The sequence below is a fragment of the Poecilia mexicana genome, unplaced genomic scaffold, assembly GCF_051168715.1.
Source record: "Poecilia mexicana isolate PSO_F unplaced genomic scaffold, ASM5116871v1 scaffold_6, whole genome shotgun sequence".
In the NCBI taxonomy this organism is placed as follows: Eukaryota; Metazoa; Chordata; class Actinopteri; order Cyprinodontiformes; family Poeciliidae; genus Poecilia; species Poecilia mexicana.
This window is the reverse complement of record NW_028263375.1, coordinates 9,763,239-9,789,732: the sequence shown is the minus strand read 5'-3', so window position 1 is coordinate 9,789,732 and position 26,494 is coordinate 9,763,239. Positions and strand designations below refer to the sequence as shown.

The 26,494-nt window shown below is 36.8% G+C and overlaps 1 protein-coding gene across 1 annotated transcript; it reads left to right on the top strand.

The window, feature by feature from the left end:
• Positions 1-33: 33 nt before the first annotated feature.
• On the top strand, positions 34-26,494 carry duox (dual oxidase). The gene is made up of 33 exons (XM_014989629.2): positions 34-132; positions 208-291; positions 366-530; positions 2,452-2,639; positions 2,734-2,935; positions 4,117-4,283; positions 5,172-5,235; positions 5,570-5,666; positions 6,287-6,377; positions 8,137-8,239; positions 8,308-8,480; positions 8,564-8,739; positions 9,481-9,599; positions 9,676-9,813; positions 9,891-10,007; positions 11,245-11,444; positions 11,629-11,814; positions 12,829-13,054; positions 13,744-13,837; positions 13,917-14,092; positions 15,505-15,574; positions 15,698-15,739; positions 16,942-17,120; positions 17,213-17,443; positions 18,849-18,948; positions 19,587-19,636; positions 19,715-19,842; positions 19,989-20,142; positions 21,162-21,394; positions 21,480-21,638; positions 22,779-22,934; positions 24,481-24,609; positions 25,518-26,494. The coding sequence occupies exons 1-33, from the start codon at positions 66-68 to the stop codon at positions 25,638-25,640; spliced, it is 4,587 nt and encodes a 1,528-aa protein (XP_014845115.2). The 5' UTR covers positions 34-65; the 3' UTR covers positions 25,641-26,494.

The window sequence follows — 26,494 nt, the reverse complement described above, 5'->3', positions numbered from 1 at the left end:
GCACGTAGTCTTCACTTTTCAGGAGCCCTTCTTTCCTCTTGAGAGAAGAAGCGCCTCTCGCCTCAATGGATTTGCGTAAATGGGTTTGGAGAGTCTGCACACTTGCTGGCTCGGTGCTCATCCTCAGTGAGCGTGAGTAAACTTCAGCGGTGTTTTATTCTATACAAATACAAGCAGCTGGTTAATTTTAACTTTCAAAAAATGCAGATTGTGAAGGTGAACTAAGCTGGGAGGTGCCTCGCTTTGACGGCTGGTACAACAGTTTGGCGCATCCGGAGCGCGGAGCCGTCGGTAAGTCCCGGCAGGCGGCGGTCCCGGTTTCACACATCACCGGGTGACTGATGGTGACTCTGTGCTCACGGCAGGTGCTCATCTAGTGCGCCTCGTGCCCGCGCGCTACTGGGATGGAGTCTACCAACCTGTGCACGAGCCTGTGCAGCCGAACGCGCGCGGGCTGAGCAGGCTGTTGGCCGGGGGAGCTTCCGGTTTGTCCTCAGCACGCAACCGGACCGTACTGTCTCTGTTCTTCGGTAAATAGGAAGGAAATTATCAATAAGAATAATGAAAAAATATACGATAAAAATACAAAAAAAAAGTAAAGTAAATGACTTAATGCTTCAGTCAAAAATAATAATTTGTGACTATTTGTGCTTCGTTGTTTCTCACATAAAATATGTCATAAATATGCACTTATAACGCATATTTACGTCATTGTAAATAGAAAAAAATGTGTGCATTTCCGCCAAAAACTCAGAAAGTTTCTAAAACGATAGAAAAGTCGAAAATTTGCTAGAAAAAAACTCGGGGATTATGAGATTAATCAGAAATTTCTACGTATGAATGCATTTTTTTCTAGAACTTTTTTGACTTTTCAAAATTAGAAAATGCCTTGAATTTTATAGAAAATTTCGGAGATTAATCTCAAAATTTCAGAGATTTTTTTTCTGACCAATTTTCGACTTTTTAAATTCAAAAACTTTTTTTTTTTCAAGAAAATCTTTGGAGGAAAAATGTTAATTTTTTCTATCTACAATGGCAATAAAAGCCACAGTAAATATGTTTTAGAAGTGCTCAGACATTACATACTTAGCTACTTGTGAAACACTGGAGCACAAATAAGTCGCAATTTATTACTTTTGATTAAAGCACTAAGTGCTCTAAAAGAAAAATTATGATTTGTTTATTTAAATTATGTTGATGATAAAGTTAAATGGTTCAAAAAACTGGTGTCATAAATTCAATCGTGGAAGCAAATTTGGGATCTGAAGTTTCAAAAAGGCACCAATTAGTATGTTATTATTATTATTATGATTTTCTCTTTAAGAAATACATTTAAGGTTTTTCTACTACTTTCGCTGTTGTTCTTCTAACAATAGTTATATTATTTAAAAAGACAGAAAATTATCAGGGAGTCAACATTTTAAGCTGTCAATATCATCTGTATTATCCATTAGTGCCTTTAGCAAGGCTGCTTCACTTTGATAATATAAGTCTGTACCTTAACTCTGTCAGTTTCTAAAAGCTGCCAACATTTCAAAATCCAGGATCTTTTGTATCAAAGACCGAAAAACAAATCAACTTTACTGTACTCCATTCAGCCTTCTTGTTGTCTACTGAGTCTTGCTCTCTTTCAACCTCCAGATATCATATATTGTAGAAAATGCTGTTTGTGTTTTAATTGCGTCTTACATTTCTATATTTCCTGTGAGTACAGCTAGCTTAGTGTGTTGTTGTTACCACACCTGCATGCATGTCCCACGCCACTTAATGCTGTTTATGCCATTAAGTCACTGGAGAAATGTGGGAGTAGAGGCAGGACACACCCTAGACATGTAGCTGTTCATCACAGGTCTAAAAGAAATGCAGCCTTTTCATATGAACCCACATAAGTTTTGAATTTTATTTATGCAAATTTAACATTTTGCACATTGTTATACTACCAAAAGCAACCCAGACGGTTTTTTGGCAATACTTTAGTGCTTTCTGGTATTTTGGAAAAGAAGCTTTTTAAAAAGCCTTCCAATTGTTCAGTCACAATGGAGGGGCACTGCACTGTTACCTAGCAACCCAAGCTGAGCCCCGTCTGCCACCTAGCAACCCAAGCGGAGCTCCATTAAGTTTGGCCAGCTGATTGAATGCGATGTACAATGGCTGCTGGAAAAGACAAATGTTTTGTTGTTGACTTACCATTCAGAAACTTATTGCTGCATTCTTGTTGGTTGTGCAGGAGGCTCCACTTCTGCTTATCAAAGATGTGCAGTTGTGTAATTGCGCGTCTGTTTGCAGCTATTTTCATGTGTGAGTGGGGCCTGTGGCCAGCTTCAGCTTATAAGGATTTACAGTGATAAGAGGCCCTAAACATTGTACTCTTGTAATTAATTAATGACTTTGTGAGGTTAAACACTCAGGAATCTGTGTCTCACCTTGTTAATTATGCTGAAATCTTTTCAGGTTACCATGTTGCCTTTGAGATTTTCGATGTAAGAACTCCTGGTTGCCCGCCTCAGTTCATGAACATCAAAGTCCCTAAAGGGGATCCAGTCTTTGATCCCAATGCCACTGGGAACGTGCGGCTGCCTTTCCAGAGAGGACAATGGAACAAACTGTCTGGCCAGAGTCCCGGCAACCCTCGAGCTCAGGTGCTCACCCTTTACTTCCTGTTTACGTTTAATCAGGGCTGCATTCTGAGTCATTCTCTTCGTTTACTTCTGATAATCTGTGCCACTCATGCAGGTGAACTCTGTGACAGCGTGGATAGACGGGAGCTCCATTTATGGTCCTTCCTCTTCTTGGTCTGACTTCTTGAGAAGTTTCTCTGGAGGACTCTTGAAACGAGGGTCTGAGTGGAACATGCCGAATAAAGGAGGGGGTCGCAATTTCATGTGGAGCGCTCCCGACCCCTCCACTGGAGAATATGGACCGCAGGGACTTTATGGTGAGATTTCTCTCAATCCTTGCAGATTAATCACGATTAATCACAATCGACTCATTTAGTAGTCGATTAATCGTTAAGTAGAGTCTACAGAGTCAAGTAAAAGGCCATTTGGTGAAAGAACAACACATTCAGAGCAGTATTTGGACCAAAACTGCATAAAAATATACACTTTTCTGTAAATATGTTCTAGCCAAAAGTCCTAAAGTGGAGTTTTTAGCGTAACCCTCTTCAAAAGCTGTATGAAAAATCTATTATTAACCACTTTTTGCTGTTAATTTATTAATCTGTTAATCAAAAAAAAAAAAATTCGCCAACACTGTATTCTTTGCTACAAATGATCAAGTGTACACAAAACGAGTGCTATGTTATTCCATTTTAACAGAAACATATTTGTTTGTATCCTTTAATATGTTTCTAACACAAACTTAAATGAAAAATCTGCAGAATCTGCCACTTTTTTGATTAATCAGTTAATCATTAGGATGCGCTGCTCATTCTGAACAGCAAAGCTTAAGCAACTCACTATTTTCACAATCCACTAATCTGAAGAGCTAATTTCAAAATCTTACAGTCCAGAAAAAAACAACTGAATTTTAAACTGCAGCTTCAAAACAATCTGCTCCACTCTTCCTCTGCATTTTGCAATAGCCACCCAGTCGATACTGCCAGCTGCAGAAAGCAAAAACAAAATCAGAAATAATTTGTCATTAACAATATTCCAGCCCTTGAAGTCAGAGCCTGAGTCAAAGCAGGTCCAGCCTGACGTGTGCTGTGACTCTTTAATAATTGTGTAAATGGTATGTCACTCTGACCGCAGTAAATCCTTCTCTCTAAAACAAAAGGCGAGTCATGCAAGTGTCATAAAACCCGTGTTTTGTTGCTCCCGTTGTGAAAGTTGCATAGTTATCACCTTTTGGTTAAGTCGCAGGATGTTGTCCCAACTTTTGTCACATTTTTGAACAAAATAAAACACTAAATTATATTTCTAATTAGTGGTTGATTACTGGTAGCAGAAAACAGATTAAAGTCTGCACACTTGAGAAACGTGTGTTGTTTATGTGTTCTTCTTCCATGCAGTTTGTCACGTATTTGACCTAGTTCTGCACGTTGCGGTCATAATGAGGCTAATTCACCTGATGAAATAGCAAATCGTCCTTGTTTGTGCCATCTTCCATGTGCAGAGTTGGGAAATGCATGGGCCAACGAGAACTTGTTCACGGCAGCAGAGGGGATTATCTGGTTTCGCTACCACAATTATGTCGCCGCAAAGTTGCACAAGAAGAACCCAGAGTGGTCAGATGAGAGGCTGTTTCAAAACGCCAGGAAGACCGTGGTCGCCACGCTCCAGGTAAACGCAGAAGAAGAATAATCCTCTCGCTGCACAGGTGATGATTTAATTTGCACTCTGAAAAGACGGACAGGAGGTAGTTAGGGAGCAGAGCGTCATTTCTGACCAGTCGCAGCTCTGCCATGCACGTACACTGCAAAAACACAAAGTCTTACCGAGTATTTTTTTTAGTCTAATTTCTGGTGCAAAAATCTTAGTCCATGTGAAAAAAGCCAAAACTAACTTGCAAGTATCTCTTCAGCAAGCTTGTTTTAAGTAAATAATTCCTTAATATTGATTAAGATATGCTACTTCTTTTGGCAGCTACATTTACTTTTAACAAGACAATTTTCCCATAAAAATAAATATCTACATTTTCCATAATAAAAATAGTAAATTTATTCTACCAAAAGCTCTTCAAGCGGCATTTTTAACTTCACCCAGTTCAGATTGTGTTAAAAAAATCTTTAATATCCAGATATTAATCTGTTAATCCAAACATAATCAGCAGATAACCCCTGCACTATACAAATGCTTCCTTTTTTAGAAATGATCATCCATTTTTGGCAATAAAGACTTTATTCTCTTATTTAAAATAGGAAATGAATTATTTGTTTATTTGCATATTTAATGTATTTCTAATGTATTTAAAACAGGGCTTAAATGAAAAATATACAGAATATGCTAATTGTTTGCTCAATTAATCAATTAATTGTCAGAATAATCAGTAACTTAACTGATAACTAAAATAATTAAATAAAATCGTAGTTGAAATGCAATAAAATGGGAAACTTGCTTTCCATACAAGAAATCCCTCAAAAACAGAAGGAACAGGATGTTGAAAGTTTAATTCGGACACTTCAGGGAGAGCATTTAATGAATTTTTACCTTCCTTGTGTTTCATCACAGAACATCGCTCTCTATGAATGGCTGCCAGGATTCCTCGGAGACAGAAAACTCCCTCCTTATCCCGGTAAGCCTGAGCCGGCCCGTAGCGAGCGAGTGCGTACAAGTGCAGGGAATCAGGTAATGCACCGGCGACCGCAGTCCGCGGTGAGGTGAGCTACCGGTGGCGGAGTTTGACAGGCATGTGCTGCGTCAGCAAACCACTAGCCCGGCTCTCCCAGTTCTGCTGACTAAGCTGCCACGGCTGAAGAAAGTTATGGCGACAATAGCCAGAGGATCCCAGGACCTTACTCACTTTTATTTGTCAGGAAAAACACTTTCTAGATGCTGGAAGTTGTTTCCGCTCCGCAGCTTTTTGTGATATGTTTGTGTCTTTTTTTGCTTTGTTTTTTTCTTTGCAGGCTACCAGAAGTTTGTCGATCCAGGCATTTCTCCTGAGTTTCAGGCTGCTGCCATGCGGTTTGGTATGACTATGGCGCCCCCTGGTGTCTACATGAGGTAATGATTCTGTGCTGCACTGTTTTTTGGGGTTTTTTTTGTTTTTTTTAGAACTCCCTGCATATAATCAGAGAGAAGGGCATTAGAGGTGAACCTTTTTTTTTATATATATATATATTTATTGTTTTCAACAAATTAACAAAACTGCAGGACAGTTAACATACATTGACATATGACTTGTCAAACAGTCAGCTCTAACCAGGTAGTGTGGGATGATGCTGACAACACTGGGATCTTCTATATCGTCTTAATCCGTTGATCACAGTTGGGTTTGAACTAATTACATTTACAGGGATAACTTTTTTTTTCAGGAGTATTTTTACTACACTGTACTTTTTACTTTTACTTGAGTAGTTTTATTATGAAGTATCTCTCTTCTTACTTCAGTAAAATTGTGTAATTATGTTGTTTACTTGAATTATTTTCAAATTAGTTCATAAAATACACAAAATTTCCACATAACTTACAATTTATTCTGTCTGATTATGTAACTTTTAAATATTAAATTACTGATGCTTTGATCAGTTACTCAGTACTTGAGTAGACTTTTTACCAAATACTTTTTACTCTTACTTGAGTATAAATTTTGGTTACAGTGGTTTTTCTTTTATTCTCTGCAGAAACAAAACTTGTCATTTTCGAAAGATAACCAACATCGATGGCAGTAAATCACCAGCAATACGTCTCTGCAACAGCTTCTGGAAGCGGCAGGTAAATATACTTTCAACTACCTTTTAAACCATACAAATTTGTGATACAATAAAGTTAGATAAAGTCATAGTATTTAGAGAATAGTGTCATGATATTACAAGAATATTTATTTATTTTGTTAGTGTGGCGCTAATACTCCATTAAACAGTTGAAACTAAAAGTTAACATACTCTAAATATAAAGAGTACATTTTTTTCTGACTCTCTGAAGTTAAATCTGACTAAATTTCTCTTATTTTTGGTCAATTAGAATTACCAAAATTAATTCGATTTGCTACATGCCACAATAATGTCATAGATTTACTTATTAATGAAGAATCATTGAAGAATCATGAAATCACCAATAATTTTGGTGACTGACCTAAAACCAGACGTTTGGCTTAACTTCAGAGTGAGAAAAAAGGTGTGTGTGTATTTTTATTTGACGTATATAAACTTTTGGTTTCAACTGTACAACTAAAAATATTGAACATTTATTTTAGCGATTATATTTGTTTAATTTGGCCAAGAAGGTCGCAGATGGTTGATGTAAACTTTGTTAAAAACGCTGGTTCTATTTTAATCACAAATTTATTTACAGATGTTTTTGTTATGCTTTTAAAAGGCATATAAAGTTTAAAAATAATGTCAGCGCTGTTAGATAAACCCTGAGTCAACACGGAGGAAATGTTTAGGTATTCCTTGGGGAAAGATCATGGACCTTTACGTTCTGCTGAATGCAGATAATTTAAAGGTTCTTAAATGATAAATGGGGAAAATGTCAAGTTACGCCTCCAAGGAATTACTTAGACTATAAATATGTATTTAATATCTACAATTTGGAGAAGAAAGAAAGTTGTTGTTGGTATTTTAGCTTCTGAACGTCCTGAAGGTACGTTTGAATTTCGTTTAACATAAAAGAAAAGAAACTTGGGATGCATATGGCCTTGCAGAAATGTTCAGTTATTAAACATTTTAACATTTTATGAGGAGGTGATGGGATAGAGTAACACAAAGTAGGTTTTTTTTACATAGAACACACAGAAGTTTGTGTTTATAATGTGGCAGGGTTCAAGATCCACTGTACCATTAGAACATCCTCTAATCTCAGTAAAATATATCCCACAGTTGTCTTACTGTTTATAGAAACCTTTTAAAAATGATGTCAAATAGATTAAAAGGGACCTGATGTGCAAAATTCACATTTTGCACGTTTATGTGCTTAAATTTTGGTCTCAACTGCTTCTAAAAACAGCCAAGAGTTTAAAAAAAAAAACTCCAAATGTTTTTAATGGTTTTTTGGTGTCTAGAAAATGACCCTATTCAAAAACTTCTGGAATGTAACGTCACAAATCAACAGGCACTGCTCGTTGCTTAGCAACCCTAGTGAATCCCAGCCCGTTACCTAGCAACCCAAGAGGGGCTACAGCATATTTGGTCAGCTGTGGGAAAAGACAAGTGTTTTGTTGTTGATTCACAATCCAGAAACCATTTGCTGCATTGTTGATGGCTGTGCAGGAGGCTCCACTTCTGCTTTTCAAAGATGTAAATACAGCTGTATAACTGTACTCTTGTTTGCAGCCATTTTCATGTGCAATATAAATATTGCACATGAAATATTTATATAGTTCTGCTCAAAATAAGCAGAACTAATCAGACAAAAATCTTACTATCTAAGAATGAATTTGCACAAAAAAATGCTGTTTTGCAGCCCATAGATTTATCCTATCGTGTTAAAGAAAGCAGGATGAGTCGCCTTTTACGATATTTGTTTTCTTCAGAGTGCCAACATGAAGACAAGTCAAGATGTGGATGAGCTTCTGATGGGCATGGCGTCTCAGATTGCAGAAAAAGAAGACCACATTGTTGTGGAGGACCTCAGAGGTTTTCAGTTTTTAAACTGTTGATACTGAAACATCCACTAGCGTCTAACGCTGTTTCCGCCTTCACAGACTTCATGTATGGGCCGCTGAGGTTCAGCCGCACAGATCTGGTGGCTTTGACTATCCAGAGAGGCAGAGACTTCGGTCTGCAAAGTTACACAGAGACGAGAAGAGCTCTGGATCTGCCGCCTGTAAAGACGTTTGAGGAAATTAATCCTGAGCTGAGCAGCAGCAACCCGCAGGTCTCACCTGCAGTCTCTGAAAAGATGAATTCATGGACAACAAAAACAGATAAAATGCACTAACCGTAACTCTGCGTCTACAGCTGCTGCGCGACGTTGCGGAGTTGTACGGCGGCGACATCTTGAAACTGGAGCTCTTCCCTGGAGGTTTGCTGGAGTCCACCGACGGACCCGGTCCGGTTTTCTCTGCTATAATCCTGGATCAGTTTGAACGCGTCAGAAACGGAGACCGGTTCTGGTTCGAGAACAAGCAGAACGGGTAACGCTCAACACTTCCCACCCTGATGGAGATACTTTTAATATCACCACCGTCTCCAAAAAAACACTCAATCTTACCAAGTGGTTTTCTAGTGCAAATGTCTTAATAAACAAAACAAATTAAAAGTAAATTTTCAGCAAGATGTAGGTGTTTTTTTAACCCTTAAAAGCCTGGCCAGTCAAAAATAATCAGACTTTTTTTTTTTAGAACTTGGATGTTTTTTGAGCCTTGAAACAAAATGCAAAAAAAAAAAAAAGCTTATTACATACTTAGGCTTTTCCTATAAATTTTGCTCACAACAATTTGAGTTTTAGATACAAAAACAATTTTTCCCACAACATTTAGAAAGTATTGAACATTTCAGGCAATTTTTCAGGAATTATTAACTTAACATTGATCCATTTTTTTTTTATCATTTATCAATATTAAGAAATTATAGACTTGAAGTCAACAGTTTCTTAATATTTGTTAAAAAGTACTGCCAGATTATTTTACTTTGTTACATGCAAACAATGTCTTTTTATAAGTTAAATAATCAGCCAGTGATAGTAGCACTTTCATTTTTATAAATATTAAGGATTTATTTACTTAAAACTTATCTTGCTGAAAAGTCTTTTGTAAATTAGTTTTATTTTATTTCAAGTGTATTTAGATATTTACACCATAAATTAGACAAAAAATACTTGATTTTAGATTAGATTTGTTGTTTTTGCAGTGTAGTAATGCATTTTTACTTTTCAGTTTGTTTACTGATGAGGAGATCCAGACGATTCGCCGTCTCACATATCGGGATGTTCTCATAGCCGTCACAAGCGCAGAGGAAGCCGATTTACAAGAAAACGTGTTCTTATGGACGGAGGGTAAAAATGCAACACGTTTGTTTTGTCATTTTTTAAATGAAAAGGTGTTTTTATAGAAAAGCCATCTTGCTTCCAGGTGACCCCTGTCCTCAGCCTGCGCAGCTGGATGCATCGATGCTGCATCCGTGCACCAACGTTACTAACCTGGACTACTTTGATGGAAGCCACGCCGGCTTCGGGATCGCCATCATTGTTATGTGTCTCTTCCCTCTTGGTCAGTGTAGAAATCTCTCTCTGTTTGCATCCTGGAAACAGTTTGTTTAGTGAAACTGATTATTTTTGCCTTCGCAGTGAGTTTTCTGGTGGCTTGTCTGGTGGCGTGCCTTCGGAAGTACAGGTACAAAAAGTTTCAGAGGAGAAAAGGAAAAGCAGGAAATACAACAGAGGAGCCGACTCTGGGAATCGCTGGTATGAAACCTGTGGAGTTTTAGCATTTATTTGTGATGTTTTGGTTGATTAAGAATCAGATTTTGTTTGTTTTTGTCTGTCTGAAAAAGAGTATAGAAAATACAAACCAATGTGAAATTAGAAACAAATAATTAAAATCAGATTCTTCAGCATTTTTACTTTGTTCCAAACTAGCGCTTGATTAATCAGATTAATCGTGATTAATCTATAATCGGCAACAATTTTAGCAATCAATTAATTGTCATCTGGAGTAGATAGATTGTTAAACAATATATAAATGTTCAATTTAAGATGAAAATCCTTCTTTGTCTGTAAACATGTTTAACCCAGAACTCCTCAGGTGTCTAGTTCTAGCTTCATCTGGCTCAAATTCTGTAAAAAATAATTCAAAATCATCCAATTAAGCAACTTTTGCCATTCAATTATTAATTAGTTAATTTTAAAAAGTAAAAAAGATTAACTCCATGCTTTACTAATGTTAAATAAAGCAGAAAGATTTTCACATGTTGATGTGAAAAGGATTTTTTTAGCTGTAGATTTTAGGCAAAAATGTTAATTTTTATTTTAAAAGAATCTAATCATTTGCTTTACATCTTTTAACATATTTATAATATTGTATAAAATAAGGTTAAGTGGCTAAATTAAAATTCTACAGAATGTGACAATTTTTAGTAAAATAATCGGTAGCCTCTTCCCTATCAACAACAGTAAACAAGAATTTCTTTCAACAATAGATGTATTATTCCATAGAAACTGGATTTGAATTATATAAGCTAAGAAATTTCATGTCATTTTTTAAAAGCAGCATTTTATTTCTATTTTTAGGATTTAAAATAAAGGTAAACAGAGGGTAAATATGTTTTGAAAAGCACATAGATTCAAAACTAATGAGAAGAAAAACAATATAAAGAAATGTTTTTGGTGCATTTATTGTCATTCTTGTTGAAATTCAGTGCAAATATTGCAGAAAGAATTTGAAAACTGGTTAAAAACCCTGAATTTATTATGTTTGTATTTAAAACATTAACTTGTTCCTTTTAATTGTTAGTCAAAGTTATTAAGAAAATATTAGAGCCACAGGTTGCAGATTCCTTGACATAAAATCCGAGATAAAAATTATGATACTTGTGGCTGTAACATAAAAATTCAGTAAAGTTTAAGATGTTTTTATTTCTTGATCATTTAAATTGCCCTGTTTCTTGCTGTATTTTTCTTTTTCCTGTGTTCTTGGCTGCAGCGTACGAGTGGCAGGGCCGTAGAAAACCACTGCATCCAGTCAGTGTGGAGATCGAAAACAGGAGGCTGCAGGTGTTGGACAGATCTGGGGCCGTGCACCGCTCCCTCAGTCTGAGGAACCAGAACCACCTGGACATCTTTCTTTCCAGCAGTCATCACCATAAATCTCTCCTGCTCAAAGTACCAAAAGAGTACGACCTGGTAAGTTGCTGACGACCGATTTAAAACGCAACGGTCCAGTTTAACCTTGTGGAGACAGATTTATATCTAAGCCAGCTTAATCCCTGATCCAAGCATGACTCTGCAGGTATACCTGATCTCCATCACTTTTATCTTTTGTGCTCTGTGTGTGTGTGTGCGTGCGTGCGTGCGTGTGCACATCCAGGTGCTGTTTTTTGATGATGAGAGCAAACGTTCAGAGTTTGTCAGCCACTTGCGCCTGGAGCTGGAAGACATGAGGCAGGAGATTAGAGTGAAGGAGATGAGAGAGAGGGAGCTGCTGAAGGAGGCGCTGACCAAAGAGCAGAGGGCTCAGATTGTGGAAACTTTCATTCGCCACGCTTTCTCCAAGGTAGAATCAGCCTCTGGATATTTACCTCACACGCTGCTCTGTTGCAGCAGGAGCAGCTTTAAGTTCGCCCGCAAAATATCGTCAAGTCATGTTTGAGGTCAAACCTCAGGCCGAAGGAACTAATTGTTGGCTTGACCTCTGATGTGACGAGGTCTGAGCTGAACCTCAGCTGACGTTGGAGATGTTATACTGTGATGACAAATTATAACTAGGGCTTTAACTAACTACAACTGTAGTAAGCGATTATTTGATGATTAATCAATTAATCAAATAACAAAAAGGCAGTTTGCAGATTTTTCATTTAATCACTAAAACTGTTTTTATGCAATATTAGAAACATTGGAGATATTACCCTATGATGACAAATACTAAAACAATCGTTAATAAAAGCCTTAGTTCTTAATCAATTATTCTGACGATTAATCGGATAACAAAATGGCGCATGTTGCAGATTTTTCATTTAACCACTTACGCTTTTTTACTCCCAATATTAGAAATGTTGGAGATATTACACTATCTCCAATGTTGACAAATAATGCCTAAAGCTTTAACTAATGATTATTTTAGTGATTGATTATTCTGACGATTAATCGATTAACCGTTTAACAAAACTGAACATACTGCAGATTTTTCATTTAACCACTTAAGCCTTTTTTTAATTCCAATATTAGAAATGTTGGAGATATTACACTATAATGACAAATAATAACTAGGGGTTCAACTAACGCTTACTTTAGCAATCAATTATTAAGATTAATTGATTAATCGTATAACAAAATGGCACATTCTGCATATTTTTCAGTTATCCACTTATTTTTGGCTTTTTTTTACTGCTTTGAGTATGTTGTTCTTTGAGCAAATAACCTTTTTTGGGTCTTATACTCTAGTTATCAATTAATTGAGTCATTGCGATTAATCCGATTGACAACAATGAATCCGATTAATTGAATTAATCGTTTCAACCCTAATAATAATAACTAATAATAATAACACTGCTGTCCTTTTGATGCTCAGGTTCTGGAAATAGAGAAGTGTGATGCTGGAGACATGAGTGGCATCTCCAGTAAGCGAGCCCGAGAGGTTCTGCAGTGCGAGCTGACGGCGTCAGAGTTTGCCGAGGCGCTCGGACTGAAACCAGACTCTTTGTTTGTGGACTCCATGTTCACGCTGGCTGATAAAGACGGAAATGGTTACCTCTCTTTTCAGGAGTTTCTTGATGTCATAGTCATCTTCATGAAAGGTAAAATCAGTGGTAACAAGTATATTTTGCATCTTAGATGAATTTTTAGCTGGATTTCTGGCTTTCTACAGTCTGTGAAAGTTAAAAATTAAATTTTGGTTATTTTTAAGGTATTCTAAGATGCAAGAAAGCAAGAAGAAACATGTTTTCAGATTGTGTTTATGTATTTCACAAATAAATTAAAAATAAAACATGAATATCTGAAAATACACTGATATTACGGGATGTGGACATAAAATGGCGATTATTTAAGTAATAATGCCATTACTTAAAATGGAATCACTTTTTAAAGTAATTATTAAAGTCTTAAATAAATTATTATAATTATTTAAGATTTATAAAAATTGATGTAGGTTTCAATCTGTTTTTAAGAAAAAATACACATTAATGTAATGGTAAGTTTTATTTATGACATAATCAACAAACTATTTATTGGATTGGAGTCCTATTGAATGCAAACAAAAGTTTGCAAAAGCCTCTGGAAATTATACACTTTATTCTAGTTTTGTAGATTGGTCTATTTTCACAAATAACATCTAGCATTTACCCACATTAGGTAAAATGATGTTTAAATTGTTACAAAGGTAGTTTAATTTTGGCTATGAGTTCCCTTTCCTCCTCGGGGAAGAATGAGGTGAACCTATTTGTTTAGTTATAGGAACTGCAGTGAAACGTGTTTATAACTCCAGGGTCTCCGGAGGAAAAATCCCAGCTCATGTTCTCCATGAATGACATTGGTGGAACTGGCTACTTATCGAAGGAGGAATTCGCCAGGATGCTCAGGTTCCAGCAGCTTCATCTTTTTCATGGCTGGACAGAGTTTACTCGGCTGTTTTGTCCTTACCCTTTTGATGAATTGCAGGTCTTTCATTGAAATCTCCAACGGCGTTCTGTCAAAGACACAGGCAGAGGACGGCATCAAGGCCATGATGCAGGCGGCAGGGTTTGATGACAAGGAGAAAATCTCATGGAGGGACTTTCACTCGCTCCTGAAGGACCATGAGAAGGAGCTGCAGTTCGCGCAACTCAATGTCAAAGGTTTGAGAAAGTTTAGTTTAAAGGTGACCTATCGTGCTTCCTAATATAGATTAGGATAAGTCTAACGGCGATACAAAACATGTTCATCACATTATTTGGACAAAATCACTCTTGGATAATAACATTTTAGTCAGTTCTGCCGAATTTGAGCTTCTTTCAGAATAAGCTCTTGTCACTTTAAATGCTAATGAGCTACTGCTGGCCACACCCCCCAACTCAATGCTTATGCTTGCACTGGAAACCAGCTGACCAAACATGCTGGAGCTAGAAGAGGGTGATATGGACTTAAACCTTAATCACAATATTTAGTGGTACTATTGAAGTGACAATAAGAACTATTCATTTCATCGTTTTTTGTTAACTGTATGATTCTGACATCAATCATAATCCAACAAACACAAATACTGCTCCATCCCATTTGGAATATGCCTCTAGTCACATAAAAAGTGTGACCTCTATCACTAAACTGCACACATATTTTCAAATTTAATTATACTTTAATTGAAAAAACAGTGGAGAAAAAGTCAAACATGCACTCCCAACAATACAGAGAGTTTTGGGAGGTTTTAAAAATCACTAAGTGGAATTTATTGTGACAACAATAAATCAAAATTCTTATTATAATGAGAAATTTATCATAATCGTTAATAAACAACACGATAAATGCTGACCTCAGCTTTGGTTGCTAGGTGACAGCCTGGTCTGGCTGAGGTTGCTAGGTAACGGGCTGGGCTTCTCTGAGGTTGCTAGGTAATGGGCTGGGCTTCTCTGAGGTTGCTAGGTAACAGGCTGGGCTTCTCTGAGGTTGCTAGGTAACGGGCTGGGCTTCTCTGAGGTTGCTAGGTAACAGGTTGGTCTGGCTGAGGTTGCTAGGTAATGGGCTGGGCTTCTCTGAGGTTGCTAGGTAACGGGCTGGGCTGAGGTTGCTAGGTAACAGGCTGGGCTTCTCTGAGGTTGCTAGGTAACGGGCTGGGCTTCCCTGAGGTTGCTAGGTAACAGGCTGGGCTTCTCTGAGGTTACTAGGTAACAGGCTGGGCTTCTCTGAGGTTACTAGGTAACGGGCTGGGCTTCTCTGAGGTTACTAGGTGACGGCCTGGTCTGGCTGAGGTTGCTAGGTAATGGGCTGGGCTTCTCTGAGGTTGCTAGGTAACAGGCTGGGCTTCTCTGAGGTTACTAGGTGAGAGGTCAGTGCCTGCTGATTTATGATGTTACATTCTTGAGGTTTTTGAAACAGCTCATTTTCTAGACATCAAAAAGCATTAACTTACTGCCAATAAATGGCTGGGTTATTTTTTAAAAGTGTTTTTAGAAGCAGTAGAAACCCAAATGGAAGTATAAAAACGTGTAAAAAGGTCCCCTTTAAGACCTTTATTCGTCTTTTGTCCTTATCGGATCCATTTCTGTCTTTCCAGGGATGGAGAATCAGGGGAAGAAACGCCTGAGTCGAGACCAGAGAGTGTCCTTCATCCTTCCAGCAAACAGGTAAGAAAGCAGAATAAACCGCTATTTATTGATACAGGAAGTACACAAATACTACTGACTGCAAGATATATAAATAAGAAAGCTCATAAGCTGCTAACAGTTTTATTTGATTTTTTATTACAGCAGTAGTAAATCGGATGGATTGGAGCTACGAAGACGGAAAAAGTAAGTCAGTTTTCGGAATTTCAGTTTGATGCACTGCAAAAACACAAAATCTTACCAAGTACTTTTGTCGAATTTCTAGTTCAAATCTTCATACACTTGAAATAAGTCAAAATTAACTTACAAATAATATTCCAGCAACATGTAGGAACTTGTTTTAAGTCAATAATCTCTTAAAATGTACTAGTTTCACTGGAGATTATTTCAATTACAACATGGGAAAAATGTACTGTATAAGTTAAATAATCTGCCAGTGAAATTAGTACCTTTTTTTAAAATCAATATCAAGAAAATAGCATGATTTTTTTGGCCAGTTCACATTTCTGGTTATCTTAGATGTCATTGGTTGCTGCATTTCAGTCTGAAAGTTGTGTGACGTCTCAGTTTTTAAGGTATTCAATAAATGCAAATTAGAGTTTGTTTGTATTGGTCCCATTACCACTATTATTATATATTTTTCATGTACTTCATTTAGGTCGCTAATGCTTAAAAAACAAGCCATTTTTTGGCATTAACTTAATGGCATTTGGTGTCTGAAAAGTTAACCGTTTCAAAAACCTCCAAAATGTAACGTCACAAATCAGCAGGCACTGCCCGTCACCTAGCAACCCCTGCAGAGCTCCGCCTATCACCTAGCAACCCAAGAAGAGCTCCAGCAGGTTTGGTCAACTGGTCTTACCACTGTATTCCCTGTACAATGGCTGCTAGAAAAGACAAGTGTCTTGTTGTTGACTTACCATCCAAAAACCACTTGCTGCATTTTTGTAGGTTGCGCAGGACGCTCTACTTCTGCTTTTCAAAGATGTACAGTTGAATAATTGTAGATCTGTTTGCAGCCATGTGTGAGTGTAAATGTTGATTTAGGGGGCAGCAGTATTTTTTTTTTATTCAAAGTGACAAGAGGCCCTAAAAGAGTTCATTCAGAAAGGAGCTTGAAATAGCCAGAACTAATCAGACTAACATTATCTAAGAAAGATTTTATGCAAAAAATGTTGTATCGCCCATCTTCACCTTAGTAGGTCACCTTTAAAATTTCACTTTAAACAAACATTTTGGTCAATTTTGTAAAAAGAGAAAGTGGTGAAACAGCATTAGTCTGTTTTTCTGTGTTATTCACAATCAGAAAACTCTTCCCACGCAGATAGTAAGCCAGTATAAACTTAGATAATCACTACAAAACATGTCACTGATTTGTTTACTTGCAGGTTAAGCGTTAAAGCCCCAACTGTTTACGTGAAGCCGAATCGTGAGCAGTACATCCGGAACCCTGTGCAGCAGAAAGTCCAGCAGTTCAAACGTTTCATCGAGAACTACCGCCGCCACATCGTTTGTTTCATCGTCGTGTTTGGCATCACAGCTGGTGTGATCACTGAGAGATGCTACTGTGAGCAGAAAACATCTAAGTTATCAAACATCACCTCATGAAGACATGTACCAAACTTTGGAATAAATGGTTGACTGAGATCCTGTGTTCAGTCTACAGTTCTCAGGCTGAAGCCACTGGAGTGCCTGAATCCACAGTGATGGGCATCATCGTCGCTCGCGGCACAGCGGCTGGAATCTCCTTCCTGTATCCCTACATCCTCCTCACCGTGTGTCGAAACCTCATCACGCTGTTGAGAGAAACCTTCCTGAACCGCTACATCCCCTTCGACGCTGCCATCGACTTGCACCGCATCATGGCCATGACGGCCATCGTCCTCTCAGGTCAGTCTGGAGGAGCTAATGATAAAAAACAGATGTAGGTTACTGTAGATCAGGTAGCAACAAGCTACATCTAATCAATTACATTTAACTGAGTAACTCTTTGGAAAAAAATTACCATTAGGAATATTTGTACTTTTCCTGTCCTAGTTGAGTAAAATTTCTGGGTTCTCTATTCTTCAGTAGCTTCACTGAATAAGGAACAAAAATGTGTTAAAGTTTAATAAATGTTGTATTGAAAACAAAATTATCTGGAAAATTTGTTTTTTTTTGCCTGTTTTTGTTATTTCATAGTTGTGGTATTTATGAGTTATTTTCATTTTGATCTTTAAAATATCTAAATTTCCACTTAACTTTATATTATGATCCGTCTGATGACGTAATTTTTGCCAAATGCTTTTTTTACTTTTATGTGATTAAAACTAAAAATTAAGTAATAAATTGTTTTTATCACAATAATACCACAAAGTGTTGTGATAAAATATCACCCAACTGTAGCTGAAGGTGGAGTTTTGGAAACAGCAGGAGCCTCTTAAAGAAACAGAGGCCCAATTTTAAGGCATTATATTGGAAACTCACATTTCTTCAAGTTATTTTTGATAGACATATAATTTTTAAGGTAACATAGTTGCCTGGTTGTGTTGCAAATGGTAACTATCTGCCTGGAAAATTAATAATACCGCACCTTTAAAAAGCCTGATCTGCTGATACAGATTTTTTTGTCTGAATTGAAATGGTTTTTCACACTGTAATTGTTCAGTTTATTCTTAATACATTTTTCACTTAAACATGTCATCTACAGATCGACATAACATGTTCAAAATAAGGTGCAAAAACACAGATATACCATGTTTTACCTACATCCTCTAAGATGGTCTTGCAAGTTTTTCTGCATAACATTTATATTTAAAATTTTGCAGAGCATTCACTTCCCCAAATAAAGGTGTTCAATTAGACTAGAGAGCTGCGTTTATTTCAGGCTCTTTGTGCTGAAAACAGCATCATTAAGTTCTTAAACGGTGTTTTATTCATCACTGCGGTGTGTTCCTCCTGTAACATCATTGAATCAAATATGCCAATGTTTTCCAGGGCTTAGTCGTTTATCCTTCAAGGGCGTATTTAATCTTTTTTGCTTTAAAATGAGACAAGATGGCTTTCTTGCATGACATCTGGCATGACAAAAGAGGTTTAAAGTCTTTTCTCTTAACCAGGATAAGACTTTGAGCTAAGAAGCGAGGACCAGTCACTGTTTAATTATTATTTCTTGACTAAGCAGCGTTCTCTGGTTTCCCAGTGAAAATGTGAATCAGTGGATGTCGTTGAGCTCATGTATTGCTGGTTTTTGTGTCATTGCGTTGTTGTTGCTCTTTTCATATGCTTCTCGCTGGTTTTTGTGTTTCCTCTGCAGTTGCTCACAGTTTGGGCCATGTGGTCAACATCTACATGTTTTCCATAAGCGACCTCAGCATCCTGTCCTGCCTGTTCCCAAACGTCGTCGTCAACAATGGGCAAGATTACACATTTCATTGAGAGATTTGGAGATGTCTTAGATTAGCATTAGCTTCCCCCTTAGCAAGCCCATTTTACAATGTTGTTTTTTTCCCTCATTGTTAAATTCTTTCAGCATGAATGCTGCATCATACCTTCTCATTTTAGTTGGCTGTGAGTTTTCTTAGGGTTTTTTGTCTTGACAAAAACTTTTCCATTTTGCGTTGCTATGCTAGCTTGGGGAGCAGAGCAGCTTCATAAATCTGACAATAAGCCGTCAGGACGATGAGCATTTTAATAAATTATTTTACCTTATATTTTATAGTAATGATAGAAAAACTGAGATTAAAATTAGAATTCTGAGGAAAAAAAGTAAAAATTCTGAGATTAAAGTCAAAATTCTGAAATTAAAGTCAAAATTCTGAGATTAAAGTCAGATTTCTGAGATTAAAATTAGAATTCTGAGAAAATTATTTCCAGTGACCATTAAATATATCTAAAAAAAATACATTTATAATTTTTTATTTTAATTTTTTTTACATATTCTCTCCATCTTTCTCAGGCCTCCATAGCACCTCCTGGTGGCACCCTACAGTGCTACAGCCCCTATTTTGAAAATCACTGATTTAAGTAATTCACTGTTATTTTTCCATTTTAGGTCTGAAATCCCTCCTAAGTGGTACTGGTGGTTCTTTCAGACAGTTCCAGGTAGACTTATAATCCAATTTTAAAGTTTAGATCTTGTCAAAGCTTTTTGTGTCATTTTTTCCTTCTGCTTCCCTGTAGGAATCACCGGCGTCCTGCTTCTCTTTGCCTTTGCATTCATGTACGTTTTTGCCTCCCACTACTTCCGTCGCATCAGTTTTCGTGGGTTTTGGATCACTCACTACCTCTACGTTGTTGTGTACATTCTGGTAAGCACTTTCTGAGCTCAGATCCCTGCTGGGGAGGCAGTTAGGCAGTTATGATTGTCTGATACCGGTGTGTGTGTGTGTGTGTGTGCGTGTGTGTGTGTGTGTGTGCGTGCGTGTGTGTGTGTGTGTGTGTGTGTGTCCATCAGACGGTCATACACGGCAGCTACGCTCTGCTCCAGGAGCCTCGTTTCCACGTCTACCTGATCCCGCCCAGCCTGCTCTTCCTGCTGGACAAACTGATCAGCCTGAGCAGGAAAAAGGTGGAGATCCCTGTTCTCAGAGCAGAGCTGCTGCCTTCAGGTGATATTCGTAATTTATCGTTTTTAAAGGTGACCTATTAGGGCAATGAAGAACATGTTTGCTACATGTTTTTTGATGTTGTTGCACAAAATCATCATTAGAAAATTTAGATTTTAGTCTGGCTAGTTCTGCCTACACTGCAAATATACAAAATGTTACCAAGTATTTTTGGCTACTTTCTAGTGCAAATTTTTCACTAAGACAAAAGATATTGTTTTAAATTAATAATCCCTTAATATTGATAAAAAGTACTAAATTTTGTCACTTATAACCAAACATTTTCCCATGTATTAAGTGATCTGCCAGTGGAACTAGTTCTTAATTATTATCAATATTAAGGAATTATAGCCTTGAAACAAACTTCCATATATTTTGCAGAAAATTTTTTTGCAAGTTAGTTTTAGTTTTCTTATTTGCACAAAAAAATGAAGCAAAAAATATTTTGTGAGAGTTCTTGTTTTGCAATGTATTTTGAACTCCTTTCAGAATAAGTTGTTTTAAGGCCTCTTGTCACTTTAAATGAAAATAAGCTGCTGCTGGCCACTCTCCTCAAACTCAACGTTTACACTCACAGGTGAAGATGACTGCAAAAAGATGCACAATTTTACAGCAGTCTATCTTTGAAAAAGCAAGTGGTTTCTGGATGATAAGTCCATAATCAGCAGTCATTGTACAGCACATAGAGCGGTAAAACCAGCTGACTAAACATGCTGGGGCTCAGCTTGGGTTGCTAGGTAACGTGTAGAACTCTGCTGGCGTTGCTAGGTAATGTGTAGAACTCTGCTGGCGTTGCTAGGTAACGACGCAATGACCCTAGAATGTGATGTAACAATTGGAAGGTTTTTGAAACGGCTCATTTTCCAGACACCAAAAAAACATGAACTTGCCAAAAATCTTTATTTTTTTTTTAGAAAGTTGTGAATTTTGAATAATAGGTCCCGTTTAAAACAAACTAATTTCTTATTCTTATCTCTTATCTACACTCTATGTGACGCTTCTCTCGGCTGTCCTTCCCGAAGGCGTGACACATCTGGAGTTCAAGCGTCCCCCGGGCTTCGTGTACCGTTCAGGCCAGTGGGTTCGGGTCGCCTGCCTGGTGCTGGGCACAGACGAGTACCACCCATTCACTCTGACTTCAGCCCCTCATGAGGAGAACCTGAGCCTGCACATCCGGGCCGTGGGACCCTGGACCAGTCGGCTCCGAGAGCTCTACACCGAGGAGAGCCTCCTGGAGTTTGGTTCCTACCCAAAAGTACGCCTCTTTGCTGCTTTATCACCACTTTTAATGGTTTTTGGCCCTTTGTGACAGTAATGAAGGGATTTTCTTTAATCTGAAGCTCTACTTGGACGGACCGTTCGGCGAAGGCCATCAGGAGTGGAACGACTTTGAGGTGTCTGTTCTGGTGGGAGGAGGAATCGGCGTCACACCGTTCACCTCCATCCTCAAGGACCTGGTGTTCAAGTCCTCCATCAAGTCCAAGATTCTGTGTAAAAAGGTTTGCAACTACCACCCGCCATCTTTAATGGCACCTCTGGAGAAGAAGAAACTTCAGATTATAAACATGACATTTAAAATTTGAATATGATATCAGTACAATAAAAAATAAAAATAAAAAAAATAATAATAATAATACAGAAAGTTAAATGTTGTCAATATTCAAATTAGCCTAATTGGAACATATTATAATTTATTGAATTACCTGTTTGTCCTTTAGGCCTGTCACAATAACAAAAAAGTCCCAATAATTATTGCAATAAATGATAATAAAACTGTCTTTAGACAAATTTCAAATAATATATTGGTAATTACATGGTAATAGGAGTTAATTATCTCAATGATTAATAAGTTCAAACAGGAAGACATTTTAAATATCCAAAATAAAAACATAACCAAAAACAAAAACACTTAAAATAAGAATAACTTTTCAGCAAGATATAGGAGCTTGTTTTAAGTCAATTATTTAAAAGTACTAGTTCACTTGCAGATGTTACAAAAGTGTTGTCAGAAGTTGAAAAATGTACTAGTGGAAATAGTAAAACAAAACAAGCGCCTATATCTTGCTGAAAATTTACTTGTATTATTTCCAGTTTACTGAGATATTTGAACTAAATAAACTTGGTAAGATTTTGTGTTTTTGCAGTGAAGTTTCTGTTCAGTTCTATTCAAAATGGAAACACAGCAAAAACACAAAATCTCACCAAGTATTTTTTCCAGTGAAAACATCTTAAGACAAAACTAACTTAAAAGTAACGTTTCATCAAGATACAGAAGCTTGTTTTAGGTAAACAATTCCTTAATATTGTTTTTTAAAAGTTCTGTTTCCACTGGCAGATTATTTCTTTCATGACATTTTCTCATGTTTAAAGTGAAATAGTCAGTTAAACTAAAACTTTTTCATCGATCTTAAGTAGTCATTGAGACTAGACAAAAATACTTAAGATTTTGTGGGGGGTTTTTTTTATATTTTTTTCACTTCAATAAAACTGAATTTGCTGCAGAGTTTTATAAAAATCATTAGGGGTGCTTCTAAAAAAAAGTAAAAATAAATAAAATGTTTCTCAGAAAGTGTTGAAACTGCTGTAACTCATATTTAATTTGATCCGTAAAGCCTCTCAGTAACATCTGTCGTCTGAAGGTTTATTTCATCTGGGTGACCCGAACGCAGCGGCAGTTTGAGTGGGTCTCAGACATCATCAGGGAGGTGGAGGAAATGGACACGCAGGAGCTGGTCTCCGTCCACACGTACATCACCCAGGTGGCCGAGAAGTTCGACCTGCGCACCACCATGCTGGTGAGCTTAACACCACATAACCACTGTTTGCTAGTGGGAAGCGGCTAAAGCTTACAGTTACGTTGGTAACAGCAGAGAGTGTTTATGGGCTTCGCCACGTTGATGTTTCACTGTTTTAAAGGGGTTGTATTATGTAAAATCCATTTTTTATGTAAAATCCACTTTTTTGAGCTTTACGTCATGTTCATGCATCAAAAACATATCTGGAGTTTTGCTTTGGTTCTTCCATGCGTGTTGGAGAAATCTGTTAATCTCCGTGGCAACCATTGAGCTGTGGAAAACACCTGGGTGGACCTAGCCCCGCCCTCGAAGCACAGGTCCTCCTTGGAGATTCAGGTTCCCGGCGACAGAGCTTCTGCCTCACAGAGCAGCCCTCGCCCACTCGGCTCCTTCAGACTAGCCAGCAGCAATCAGCAAACAGCTGGTGGGACTGAGCATCTGCTGAGCTCATTATACCAGCTGCTTCTCAGTGAATCGCTGGTAAAAACTTTGTTAAAGGGTTAATGGAGGAGCCATGATGTGATGACTTCCTGAAGGCAGTTTCAGAAAGAGCGGGAGTTTCTTAAAGAGACAGAGGCCCAATTTCAAGAAGTTCAATCAGGAAGTCAAATTTCTTTTAAGTCATTCGGTAAACGACTTACCGAATGACTTTCTTTGTTTTTTAAAAGAATAATTATGATAATAGAGACTTGTTTATATTAACTTATATTAACTTCTGGATAAATTGTTGCCTCTTCTTTCTTAGATTTTTTTTATATTGTTTATTTCCTTTTAACTCTTCTTCCAGTTTCTTTTTAAAGTCTGTTTGGCTGTGAACACAACAGTTTGACCTCAGTCACATGAAATAAGTCTAGATTTTGCTATAATTGTTTTTTTTTTCTTGGGATTTGGTTGTCTATCTTAGATAAAGATAACCTTGACTGCCAGTCAAGGTTATGAAGAGCCCGCTGCACTGAACCACGTTGAAAATATTGATTTCTGAACTCTTCCTGAGTTAAAACATTAGTATTATTGTTTCCAAATGAATGTTAACTTTTTTTTCTTTGCATTATTTGAGGTCTGAAAGGACTCCATCTCTTACGTTATTTTGACCATTTCTCATTTTGTGCAAATAATTACAAAATTCTTGCTTGTAATTTCGGAGACATGGTGTCAGTAGTTCATAGAACAAAGGAACGATGTTCATTTTAGTCAAACATAGACCTATCAAAAGTAAAACTGATCATTTTAAGTGGTCTCAATTTTATCCAGAGCTCTATATGGCATTTCTATAACAACTGAAGGTAACACGGTAACTTGATTATGCTATAAAATTGCACTTTATGGCTGGAAAACGCATACTGCCCCTTTAAGTAGGAAGTTGCTTAGAGTTCCCACATCCCAGGTAACTTGAACACCTCATTAGAGTTCAAAGGTTTGCATACTTATTTTAAAAATGTTTTGTATTTCAGCTGAATTATTATGTTAAATTTTGATCTGTTTCAGTTTATCAGCCATGACTTCTGTTTATCTTAAAGTTAAGGCCGCTCTGCTCTCCTCTGTGCAGTACGTGTGTGAGCGCCACTTTCAGAAGGTGTGGAACCGCAGCCTCTTCACCGGCCTGCGCTCCGTCACTCACTTTGGGCGTCCGCCCTTCGTCTCCTTCTTCAGCTCTTTGCAGGAAGTTCACCCTGAGGTCAGTGCTCTGTCACTGTTTTTCAAAGTGGGCAGGGCCACCGGGGGGCGCTAAAGGGACCTCAAAAGGAAGAGGAGAAAAAAGTGGAAAAAAAAGTTTACATTTAAAAATTATTTTTGTTTTTATTATAAAACATAAGTTAAAATAACTTGGAGATAGAAGAGAGAAAAAGCCTTTATTGTCCCACAGAGGGAAAATTCAGGAAATTATTTGTCATGTTCATCTTTCTGATCGGCTGCCAGTTGAGTTTATCAGGTTGTTTTGCTTCTTTTGCTAAAAATAGAAAAGTTTTTGACAAGAAAAAGACAGAAGGAAGCTGCAAAAAACCTAAACTGTGAAGGTTAAATAAAACTTGATGGGATTAATATAAAAATATTACACATTATCTTATGAAAAGAGGGGACTGTAGTGGAAAATTGTATCTGGTAAAATATTCAAGGTCAGATTTAAAAAGTACCTGATCATATTTTCCATCACAGAACTAATTTCTAACTAAAATCAGAAAGTATGAGGCAGCATTTATGCTAAATGGATGTAATAATTATTGAATAGAATAAGAATTATTTTCATTGTCATTTTGCACAAAAGAAAGCACAACAAAAATTAAAATAGTAAATGTGAGAAAAAATAAAATAAAAATGTAAATATTTTACATTTATTAAATAGTTAATTTAATCTTTATCTAATAAGATTAGATAAAATATTTTATTAAAATAAAATTCTATCCATTTCAGTTAATCTCATTAAATAAAATAGTCTTTTTATTTAATAAAAATAAAAATATGAAATTCAATGTTTCTATATTTTGCAGCATTCTGTGTGTTTGCAAAGGAAATCCTCGCCCAGATGATAAAGCCTGGACAGCCATATTTAACTTTTGAAGCTTCATGGTTCATTATCATTCTCAGGTCGGTAAAATCGGCGTGTTCAGCTGCGGACCGCCTGGACTGACCAAGAACGTGGAGAAAGCGTGTCAGAAGATGAACAAGAGAGATCAGGCCTACTTCATGCATCACTATGAAAACTTCTGATCAGTCCTGAGCTTTGAGTTACAGAAACAACACTATTGATAATTAATATTTCAGCAAAAATGCTACAACCATTGCAGTAGGTTTTTGGGGTTTTTTTGGCTTGAAGTTTATTTTAATCCACCTAATTAAACATCTTTTCTTTGCAGTTTTGTTCTCTAATCAGAAACATGATTCATACATTGATTGCAATCAGGAACAAGAATATTTAACTTGTTCAAAGTCATAGGAATGTATTTTTTTTCATAATTCACTTTCTTTATTCATGACCACTGTAAAATTACAAAATACCAAGTAATAAAAACCTAGTAATATCTGAGCATGCTTGAAATAAGACAAAACTAACTTCTAAGTATCTTTCAGCAAGATATAGGAGCTTGTTTAAGGCCAATAATTCCTTAATATTAATTCACTTAAAAAATGTTTTCTTATAAGTGAAATAATAATGTGCTATACAAATATAGAAAAAGGAAAGGAAGGGAGGAAATAATCTGTGAATGAAAGTAGTACTTTTTAATCAATATTAAGGAGTTATTAGCTTAAAACAAACTCGTATATCTTGTTGAAAAGTTACTTGTAAATCAGGTTTTGTCTCATTTTTTGTGTTTTAAAATACTTGCAATAAAAAATAGTCCAGAATTACTTGGTGAGATTTTGTATTTTTGCAGTGGAGTAAGTAATTTATTTGTTTGCTGTAGATGTAAATGGATTCAAACCACCTTCATTTGCAAATGAACCAACTTGTTTTAGATCAGTTTCTTCAATATGCAGACATACTTGAATTTTTGGAGTATGTTTTAAAAATCATGACTTAATTGTTTCTTTGTGTTCAACCTGTAATAAAATATTTCATCTGA

Bases quoted from the DNA above. Each gene is read 5' to 3' on its own strand.
- duox (XM_014989629.2), top strand. From the start codon at position 66: ATGGATTTGCGTAAATGGGTTTGGAGAGTCTGCACACTTGCTGGCTCG. The intron at 13,838-13,916 runs GTTCCAGCAGCT...GATGAATTGCAG, and splicing joins GAATTCGCCAGGATGCTCAG to GTCTTTCATTGAAATCTCCA. The intron at 15,575-15,697 runs GTAAGAAAGCAG...TTTTTATTACAG, and splicing joins TTCATCCTTCCAGCAAACAG to CAGTAGTAAATCGGATGGAT.